Source organism: Myotis brandtii, unplaced genomic scaffold (assembly GCF_000412655.1).
Source record: "Myotis brandtii unplaced genomic scaffold, ASM41265v1 scaffold227, whole genome shotgun sequence".
Taxonomy (NCBI): domain Eukaryota; kingdom Metazoa; phylum Chordata; class Mammalia; order Chiroptera; family Vespertilionidae; genus Myotis; species Myotis brandtii.
Window position 1 is genome coordinate 800,451 of NW_005358520.1, and position 11,252 is coordinate 811,702.

Genomic DNA, 11,252 nt, shown 5'->3' on the forward strand with positions numbered 1-11,252 from the left:
CCTTGTGTGCATATATGCACAGCCCACAGACACAGACAATAGTGCGGTGAAGGCCTGGGGTGCGGCGGGGGCTGGGTGGAGGGGAGCAAGCATGGTGAGGGGACGGGGGGACATCTTAATACAGTCAGCAAAAAAAAAAGAAAGAAACAACGGGAAAAGGGAATGGGAGCAGTTAGCACACAGCTCACCTGTCCTCTTTATACACATCCCTTCCCCTCCACCCGCTCGCACACGCACAGAGCACCCACAACCCTGCCTGCTGGGCTCCTAAATCTTTGCCTGAACCACATGCATGATTCCTGCCTGGAGGAGTTCACACTGTGTAGAGACACAAGCTCAGAGCTACCGGGAATCCCCTCCTTCTCTCTTCTCTTTTTCCTTTATTCTACCTTTTTTGTTGCTCTTTAACCCCTTTTTGTTGTCCTTTAACGCTGCCTTAAAGCAGAAACAGCACCCAAAACCCATGGTTAGACCCCTGCTGGCCCTCAGGACTGAAAGGTTTTGTATCCTGTGTTGAAACATGGTTCTTATAACACAAGTCCCGGGGTGAGACCCTGAGAGAAGACAAGGCGTAGGTTTTGCCTGCTCTGGGGCCACTAGCCGGACTGCTGGCCGAGTGAGCACCACTGGCCAAAAGCTAACGCGGGCAGCTTCCTTCCTTCCTTCAACCTGAGACACTCCAGTCCAGAGGCTGGAAAGCAGCTTGGTTGGCCTAGCTTCCCCGCTCTGCAATCATTCCTAACATGAAGACAGACAGCTGAGCCCCACCCGTGTGGCCCATGTTTGAGCATCAACCTATGAACCAGGAGGTCACGGTTGGGTTCCAGGTCAGGCACATGCCCGGGTTGTGGGCTTAATCCCCAGAGATTGGTGTGCAAATGGTGTTTCTATCTCTCTCCCTCTCCCTTTCTCTCTCTGATTTCAATTAAAAAAAATTTTTTTTTTAAAAAGAAAGCTTGCTGAGAAACAGCCAATCATGTATTTCCTGTTATTCTGCATCACTGCCCAGCCAAAAAGATCCCACAAAGTTATGTATTATTTCTTTCCTTTTCTTTGTTTTGTTTATATATTTAGAAAAAAGTTAAAGATTCTGAGTAACTTTGTCTTTATGTAATACTTTTTTTTTTTTACAGATTATTCAGACTTCAGAGTCTAAATGAATTAAGAAATTCAGATAAGGGAAAGAAAATCATTTGAAAACCACCCCCCCCCAAATATATTCCATCAGATATATTATTTTCAAAATATATCCTTTTATGCCCTCTGAATTTGAAAACATGGACATGTCTTACATACCTAAACTCGTATGGTAGAAAAGACTTATCTTACAGTTCAATATGACAAAAAGAGATATGGGATTACTTCCTCTCGGTAAATGGCCACAGGAGGAGAACTCGATGAGAATGGCCACTTCAGCTCCAGGGAGCACTTCCTGCAGCAGATTCGCCTGTGCTAAGGGCATCCTGTGCGCACCATCCTACCCAGCATTGCTCTGCACCCCTAAGTGATGATTCCAGCGAATCCTCTCTCTTCTAGCTCTTCCACAGGTTCTGCTCCTTCTCTCTCCCCTTCCTTTCTATCTTTTTTATTTTTAACTGCATGGTCCAAAGTTGTTTGCTAACCTCAGCACTAATCTTGCCTTCTGTGCCCTAGAAAAGCTAGTTAAGGCGTGAGGAACGCCTTTCTTGTCTGTCAGGATGGTTGGGCAACCTGTTTGTGATTCGCATTGTCTCAGTGTTGATTCAGCTGATCTGATCAGCAGATAGGTGTGGCCTTCCTCCTTCACCTGTCATTATCAATCCAGTTGGTGTCTCTGTGCTGTGTGAGGGGTAGGTGGGGGATGTTGAGTGAGGTAGGTTATGTTGAGCCCCGGGAATGCTGACGTAACAGGGCATGAAGCTTTGCAAGCATTCTTCAGTCTTTCTGTGGCCTCTTGTGTATGTTTTCTAATGAAGGACTAAGACTATAAGCTTCCTAAAACTGTATTCGCTCCTCTATTTCCTTAGTATTTGTAACAGCGATTATATCCCATCAGATATAACGTAATAGAAGTTATAAGTTATAACTTTAAAGGAGAAGGAATTAACGTATAGAATCTCTCCTAGAATTAAGCTGTTTCTATTTGGTTTGGAGAAAAATAATATCCACAGTATGACTGTAAGTACTGGTGATCATCTCCATAGTATGGCCAATAAAACCCCACGTGACATTTTCAATGTTCTAAGTATTAAGTGAACATTTAGAAACCATTAACAGAACTTCAAAAAAAGTAACCACTCAAAGGAAATGTTCTTCCTTTTGCCAGGTCTGCATAGAATAAAAAAGTTCTTCATTATCCTATAAATTAACTTCGTAGCATGGAGATAAATCTTTGCACTGAGACCGATAATGTGGTAAGAAAAAGACGATCCTTTCCATTTGTCCTTAAGAAATACCCAGAAACGAAGGCTCGCAGTCCTATTCACCACTGATGAACAGTGAACCCTAACATGGTCCATCTAGCAGTGGTTCTCAACCTTCCTAATGCCGCAACCCTTTAATACAGTTCCTCATGTTGTGGTGAGCCCCAACCATAAAATTATTTTCGTTGCTACTTCATAACTGTAATTTTGCTACTGTTATGAATCGTCATGTAAATATCTGATATGCAGGATGTATTTTCAGGGGTCGCGACCCACAGGTTGAGAACCGCTGACTAGGGGAAAGAGAAAAGCGAAGCACCTGCTAGTCTGCTCCTGTCTTCGCCTGCGACCACGACGATCCAGTCCCGCTGGATGGTGATGGCAGTGGCGGTGCTGGCCAGGTTGGCGATGTTGGCGATGGTGATGATCAGGATGTAGCAGGAAGTCTAGTCACAGGGAAAGGCTGAGTGTCAGGGTCCTACACCTCAGTGTGCAGCGTCCTTCAACATGGCCGTTGGTGGCATAACAATCAAACTGATTTTATTTCATTCTAACCAATCATTTTATCTTATACATATGAAACCATAGATCCCCAGGGTCCAGTTAAAGAGCACAGTATCTTCCTAATCTGTATCCCCCGTAGCACATATAAAACTCATACTAGTCACATGAATAGTCATGTGACGGTTACCGTAAAGTGTTAACATAGGGGCCGTTTTACTGTTTCCCCCACAGATGTCTCCTTTGGAGAAAGTGTTAAGGGGAAAGTGTTATCTTAGTCTTTTCATCAACAAAAAGGGAATGGACCTGAAGATTTCTACGGTCATTCCTGGCCTGGACACTCCCCAACATCGACCCAAATATACATGAGAAGATTCAATGGTGACATCAAATCCATCCCTTTCCACCAGACCATCGCTCTTTTCCATGAAGCTCTCATAAAATCATAGTGTGAGAAGCTATCTAACCCATGTCCCGCCTCCAAAAATACCAATTCTATTGGAAGAACACAATCATGACTGATTAACATATATATAGATAATATTTCTTATGTAGTATGAATGAATTACAGGTTAATACTAATGGGCTGAAAACTAACAACTGAATTATATTATGAACTCTTAGAAATGCTTTTGAAAACAAATAGGGAAAAAACCCATAGGACAAAATTTAAATTCAAACAACTCTTAATGAGTACCTGTTATGGGAAAAACATACATACACACACACACACACACACACACACACACACACACCAAAAAAACCAACCAACAACTAAATAAAATAAAAAATTGGGGGGATATTGTAAACACAGAGATCAGCGTTAAAAGGTCCCATTTGAAAAACAGACACTCCCTGGCCTCCGAGGGCTTTCTCGCACCACTCCCCACGCTCAGCTCCCGCCATGCGGATGGCGGGGAGGACTTACGAGGACCCATCCGTGGTACATGGTCAGCAGCTCGTCCTTGTGCAAGAAGACCATCATCAGGATGATGCCACACAGGATGACCGACACGTTCTGTATCACCAGTGATGTCTGGGCCACTGCAGGGAGAGACCACGCTCACTACCTGCCACACCAGGACGTCCCAGCAGGCTGCGTCTACCCACCCATCACTGGACCACTGCCCAGTGCCATGCCAACTACGGCAGGAAATAAAACCAGCGCGACTGCGGTGGATCCCGCCTCCCCACTCCCAGGACAGCCAGCCAGGTCACACCCTGCACTGACATCGCAGACAGCAGGATGGAGTGCCCATCCCTCTTCCTTAGTTGGAGCCCTTCATAATGACACATTTCCATTCCATTGATTCTCATGAAGGCTCACTATGACAGGCAGATACACAGATTACACAGGCGATCCAGCTCCCAGCTCTCTCACCCATGGATGCTCACACCAGAACAGGTAGGAAGTGGTGAGGGAGGGGAAGGAGGGGTCCCGGATCCGTAAGCTCCCCGCACAGGCCAACCCTGATCAGAGAGGAAGTGCGGGCACACAGAAGAGACTGTGAAAGTCTGTTGGGGGAGGCAGCGTGTGTTTCCTTTGGCATCGAGGTCTGTCACTGCTGTGACGCTCTACGCTACCCCTCCCCGCACAGAAAACGCGGCTTTCTCGGAGCGGAGGCAGCCATCCCTGTAGTGAAGCGCGGGCATCAGGACAGGTGACGCCGGTGAGGACCCCATGGCGCCTCCCTCCCACCTGCCAGGGAGAGGACCCAGGGCAGGACGCTGAGGTCCCGCACGCTGTGTCTGGATGGCAAGGCCAGCGCACACCTGCCTCCCTCCTGCACAGAGTCTGATGCTCCCATAAAACGCTCACCGAGCGCTCCTTAAACAAAGCGCCGTGTGTGCGCGTCATGACAGCTCGTCTTCAAGGACAGCCACGCGCAGCCTGGCTTGGGAGGCCACATCACAGCCTCAAGAAACAACAAACCACCTTTTGAAATTAGCTTGAAGTAGAACCTGGATGTATAACTCATCCATGGGTGCAGTCACGGATTGCACGAGGATCGACTAGCAACGGAACAAGTTTCTTAGCTCTCGGGACCCCACCGGCTCCAGGGAGGATGGACAGGTGAACAGGTAACCACCAGGGTGTATGTAGCACAGCAGAGGCATGAACTGAGGCTGATGGGCACAGAGGGAGAAGGGTTAACTCCGCCTGGAGACCAGAGGAGACTTTCGTGGAGGTGCCAACGAGCTGATTCCATGGGACTCGAGCGGGAGCCTGCTGGCCCACCAGCTCTCCTCCAACTTGGCGTCCTCTCAGCCCTACAGCGTCAGTGCGCCACAATCATAGGTTAAATACCCCATGGATACCATTTCTCTGTTCCTGTGAATGATGATGTAAAAAGCCAGGAATTCTTTTCGGGGATAGAAACATTTTTCTATCCGTGTTTGGGTCTATTAATCCTCACAACAGAAAGATGTGCATCTTGACTATTTTACTAAAAGCATCAGGCCCCGGGATTTGATCATCAGGGCTCTCCTTACACTGATGGGAACAAATGGTAGCCCAGCCCTCCCCCAGCATCCGAGACAAACACGGCCGGGCCTTCGCACGATCAACGGAGCAACTGAGGGAAACGCTGCCCTATTCGTCCGAATACCTGAACTGCTCACCCACGTTCTCCCTTTCCTATAGCAACCTGACCATGTCAGCATTCATGCCCTGGAGTAAATGTGAATGTATTTCTTTCTTCTTTGCCCTAAAACATGTATAACTCGGCCCTCCGCGCGGCAGACTCAGACATTCTCTCTTGAATCTGTACTTTTCAATCCCCTGCACACACCTCTGCGTGAGATAGTCGCCCAGGGCGCGGGAGCGAGCGCTGCCCCAGGAGCCTCACACTAAAGAGACTCCAGTCTGAGTCCTGGTTAGGAAGAACCCAGAGACTAGCAAACTTTCAATGTTTAACACGGTTCTCAGAAAAGCCTACGGGGTTAATCATTGACATGTGGGATGTCTGAACAGCCAGAGGTACACCCCCAACCAATGAGCTCAGTATCCTGTCGCCCTAGCCTTGCACAGGGGCCCAGAGCCTCCATGGGGAGGTGCTGCCCAGCCCCCAGCACTCAGCGGGGTGCACAGTGGGCCGCCACAGGGGTTTCCCTGCAGCTCAGGCGCTGGTCCATGAATACAAAGGCATGGTTGTAACAACACTCACCTTTATTATTAGTTTTTTAAATGTGTTCTTATTGATTTCAGAGAGAGGAAGGGAGAGGGAGAGAGAGAAGGAGGAGAAACACCGGTGATGAGAGAGAATCATTGATCGGCTGCCTCCTGCACGCCCCCTACTGGTCATGTGCCCTGACCGGGAATCAAACCGTGACCTCCTGGTTCATGGGTCCACGCTCAGCCACTGAGCTACGCCGGCGGGGCAGCACTCACCTTTAAGCCTGGCGTTCTTGTCCACCCAGTCGCCGATGATGGCCCCGAGGACCAGCACGGACCCTGCCACCACCAGCCCGTAGACGGCCGTCAGGAGCAGGCTGTTCCCGTAGAGCTCCACCAGGAACACGGACACCGCGAAGTGCCACATCCGGTCCCCCTGCAACCAGAGGGAGACAATGGTGGCCGAACCGTTTTCGTTTCTGGTCAGTTATTCTCAGGAAGTGGCTTGCTTCTCTGAGGGCACTTTCCGGCCCCTCAGGAGGTTTTCAAGGTCGGCTCCTCTATGGATGGAACACTGGCCACCGGCAAGACGGTCCATCCTGCCACAGTGGAGGCTGCTCTGGCTCCAGGGCTAAGCAAACTGGAAAGAACATGCTATTAATGAAACACACATAATCCTTTCCATTCCAGAAAGAACACGTTTCCGGACCTAAGAAGGTGTTTTAAGACAAAAGCCGATGCCTAGTGTGTCAGGTTCCGAGCCTGGAAGGGCCTGTCCTGAGGTAGTTTACTTCTGAATCAGCTTGAACCTAGAGGAGAGCTTACAAACAGTAGGGTGCCTTGAATGCCAAAAAAAAAACAAAACCCACCATTTAACTAATTTGTAAAATGATAAGAATGAACTATCTCTAAAGCCTTTTGTACCTCTAATGTTCTAAAATCTATGCTCCACTTCACAAATAAATTTCAGTCATAAAACAGCGGGGCAATCAGAAAGATGAAATTAGTATGGGCCAATTCTGGCACCGCATAAAAGAAGACATCAGAAATAAATGCATAGCAAGCAGCCATTTTTACACTTTAACAAAGATGGGTTTTGAAAGGGGAAAGAAACTACTTATTTCTTCACTAGAGGCCCGGTGCACAAAATTCGTGCACTGAGGGTGGGGGGGTCCCTCAGCCCAGCCTGCGCCCTCTCACAGTCCAGGAGCCCTTGGGGGATGTCCGACTGACGGCTTAGGTCTGCTCCCCATCAGTCGGACATCCTTAGTGCTGCTGCAGACGCAGGAGCGGCTCCCGCCACCGCCGCTATGCTCACCAGCTGTGAGCCCGGCTTCTAGCTGAGCAGCGCTCCCCCTGTGGGAGTACACTGACCACCAGGGGGCAGCTCCTGCGTTGAGCGTCTGCCCCCTGGTGGTCAGAGCACGTCATAGCAACCAGTCGTTCCACTGTTCGGTCTATTTGCATATTAGCCTTTTATTATATAGGATTCCAGAGTATACAGGGAATTTGGGGATTCACCACTGCAAAATGTGGCATGACAGACTTTTCAATGAATCAGTTAAATTAATGTATAAGAAATCTATAATGGACCTTGTTATGTTTTAGGCTCCATTCCTAACAGGTTAACATAAAATAGGACAACACTGTTCTATCATAACCTACCCCTGGAAATCACTACAGGACACATTTCCAGGCTAGATTCTTATGATGGGGGGGAGGAGGTACTTGATTCTGACCTCCATTCCTCTGAACAGCTCCCAAGGAAAAGACTAAAACACATAAATGCACCAAATGAGAGGTTGCCTCAACAAGTGAATTTCCTCTTTTTTAACCTAAAGAGTAAGAAACAGTATTCCACTACTATTGCTTCTTCCTCGTTTTTTTGTTTTGTTTTTCTATTCCTATCTTTTTTCCAACGGAATTTGTTTTAGATTCCTCCAGAGCATCAAAACGGAGGCAATTTCTCTCTTGCTTATCCCCGTATGGCATGGCCCTTCCTTGATAGAGGGGAATAAAATTGCTCCAGTTACCCCAATTTCCAAAGCCTCTTCATTTTAAGAAGCAATAGCTTCTATGCTCACAAAGCCCCCAAATCGAGTAAACTCTTAAGTAAATGTTGACCAAGTGCAACTGCAAGCCCACCCATCCCTTCCTTATGTCCACTCCCTGCCTTCCCATAAGCTCCAGCCATACTTGCTTACATGTCCATCTATACCCAGTGGACTAAGAGCTGAAGACCCACTGAATATCAGCAAGTGAACACTCACAGTTATTCCTCAGTAAGTTCCTCTCTTGTTGAGAGGGACTACGGAGGCACCAGAGATACAAGTGCATGAAAATCAAGGTCCATGGTCCCATGCAGCTTGCATCCCAGTGAACAAAGACCAAAAATACATCTAGAATAGGTCAAGCAGTGTAAATGCATGACAAAAAATAAAGGTAGGATGGGGTTGGAAGGTGGCATTTCGCATGAGGCAGTGACAGAGACCTCTATGAGCAGGGACTGGAAGGAAGGGAGGGCTGGGCCATGCACACATCTGGGGTATAAAGGGAGACAGGTCATAGGATGGTGACATAAGATGGAAGCAACTGGCACCCCTTTCAATGCCTTTCACTACCGGTTATCTTTCTGTGATTAGATATAGTTGTTAAAGCCCATACTAACCTATATTAAAAAGCTCCCTGATAGAATCCACTTCTTACACTACTTTGTACTTGATATAGTGTCTAGAGCAGTGGTTCTCAACCTGTGGGTCGCGACCCCTTTGGCGGTCGAACGACCCTTTCACAGGGGTCGCCTAAGACCATCTTGCATATCAGATATGTACATTACGATTCATAACAGTAGCAACATTACAGTTAGGAAGTAGCAATGAAAATAATTTTCTGGTTGGGTCACAACATGAGGAACTGTATTTAAAGGGCCAGAAGGTTGAGAACCACTGGTCTAGAGGAAAACATATGGATCCACTGGCAGGTAGAAATGAAGTCAGAAATAAAAGCTTTCAACCCTACACACATTTAAGCTCGTATAACCTTCTACGGTAACACCTCCATATTCAGTGTACAGGAAGCCATGGTTTGGCAGAGTTGGCAGGGAAATAGATAGATAGATGTAGATGCATCAGCTATGATTGTAGTTGCTGGTTTTTTGTTTGTTTTGCGGGGGGCTTGCTTTAAATACAACTTTCCCACAAGAACTCCCTTTGCTCAACTTACTTGTAAAATTGCCATAAGCTTGTCACTTTGCTGTGGAATTTACACTGTGACCAAACAACTCTCCTGGAACCACAGTCCCGCTCTTTCGGCAAATCTGCCCTCCCCACCCATGGACAGAAGGTCACACAAACCCTAAACGTACCGGCATTGGAAGTGAGGCACATCGCTGCCCTCATGGGCAGGCCCAGACCACAGGTGAGAATTTCAGATCCTCTCCATCACTTGTGATTGTTTTGTGTGTGTTTTCAATACTTCATACTTACTGAGTTAAACTGGAACACCAAACCACTGAGTCAGATTAATGGAGAGTACTCTCACTAGGTTTCCACCCAGAACCGGCAGCTACTGGAAGTGAAATCTGCGGGATTCCTCCGTGCTCACATGTGCCTGCGGGGCCCCTGTCTAGGCCTCGGAAGAGAGGCGCCTGCCTCCCGCAAGGCCGGCTCTGCTGCTGTTTCTTCAGGAGCTGATAACCCGGCTGAGCATTCCCCCAGGGCCCGGGGCGCAGATTTCCTCCTACGATAGTGGGCATGCACGTCTTCAGGACGATTTATGAGACGTTTCCAACTTAAAAGGAAAGCAGCCGTCACCAAAGGTCCTCTCAAAACTCTTTCTCCTTACCTACGGTTCTTCTTAAACATACACAAGGTGTGAAGAGAATATACTCAGACTCACTGCTTCTAAACCGGAAGAACAATTGCTTAATTTTAAAGAGTCTAATCATGAGTTAAATACACATCCAACACCCTTTTGGGATTAGTCTTTCTTGGGGCGGTGAGGACAGAACCCAGGCCCACAGAAACACAGGGCCCCTTACAACACCACAGAGGAAGTCAGAGGAAAAACTGGGTCAGGTGATGACTTTCAGTGCATGATGGTTTCAACATAGCCTGAGGGGCCCCACCCATACCTGCCTACAGGTAACATTTTTAAAGACCAGGCTTTTCGTCACTCAGACATTTGTGTTGGGGGTCCATTTTATTTACATTAACCTTAGGATGCTATGCTTAGCCTAAGTCCATCACTCTGCAATTCTCCTGTAATTTCATAGTGCAGTATGCCGAAACAAAAATTTAACGAAAGAAAATTTAAAAACAGAACATGAAGGAAAGAATAGAAGGTATCTGAGACAGCCATTCATTCTTAGCAGCAGATATGACCACTTACTAAGCCTGATAATGAAAAAAAACAAACCATTGACAAACAATGCAAATACTACTGCTGTGGTTAAAGCTGTCCTTCGCTACTTGTTCAACCTACATAAAGTGTAATAACCTGATAATTAAATAGTATTTACTAACCCTATGGGAAAATACCCTGGGGAGGGGCGGGGGGAGAAACACTTTTTCATAAGAGCATGTGTTTGGATAATGTTATGTCTCTCGCTGCACGACAAACAGGAGGGTGGCTTAAAACAGCTGGCCCCAGTCAAAGGAAACCTGAATTGTGCAAGTGTGTGGTAAGAATGACTGCACAGGCTCACTTACCCAAGTGGATAAGAAATGGCCCACGTAGAGAAGGAACTTGGCCGAGGTCAGGTAGTTTGTTAAGGATCCTGCAAAGACACACACGGAGCAGGAGATCAAAAGCATATTTTGTCCCTGGAGTTAGAGGAGGTTGGAATGTGTGTCCATTTTAAAGGACCGTGAAGCAAGATGATCAGGAACGACGTGGTGGGGTTAGCCACGGTCATGTTAGCAGGCCCGCGCATGCTGGAATTCAGCAGGACCAAGGCCAGTGGGCTGCGCGCCTTCCCCGGCAGCGGGAGTGCGCGGGCCAGCCTTCCTGGGCTCCAGGTCTCCACCGAGGGAGCCCGGCTGCCCAGCCCACTTGTCCTGTCCGGCCTGCAAGCCCCTCTTACCCCCTGGACACCCATGGCTCCCTCAGGCCCCCTCCAAAACAGGAGTCAGAGGAGCTACCAGGCGCTCTGCTCGCCCTTCAGCCACAGTCCCCGGGGCCCGCGAGCCCGGCACCTGCCTGGCCACTCACCGCAGCATCCTCCCGGGCGGTCC

The 11,252-nt window shown here is 48.0% G+C and overlaps 1 protein-coding gene across 1 annotated transcript in view; it reads right to left on the bottom strand.

Annotated features, from left to right (window-relative positions):
- Positions 1-11,251, bottom strand: part of SLC40A1 (solute carrier family 40 (iron-regulated transporter), member 1) — a gene marked incomplete at its 5' end in the record, with an annotated part of 21,044 nt that extends 9,793 nt beyond the window's left edge. The window contains 5 exons of the mRNA XM_014539726.1: positions 2,722-2,848; positions 3,832-3,947; positions 6,295-6,454; positions 10,728-10,795; positions 11,230-11,251. Of these exons, the coding sequence (XP_014395212.1) occupies positions 2,722-2,848; positions 3,832-3,947; positions 6,295-6,454; positions 10,728-10,795; positions 11,230-11,251 (493 nt within the window). The remainder of the gene's footprint in view (positions 1-2,721; positions 2,849-3,831; positions 3,948-6,294; positions 6,455-10,727; positions 10,796-11,229) is intronic.
- Between the last annotated feature and the right edge of the window lies 1 nt (position 11,252).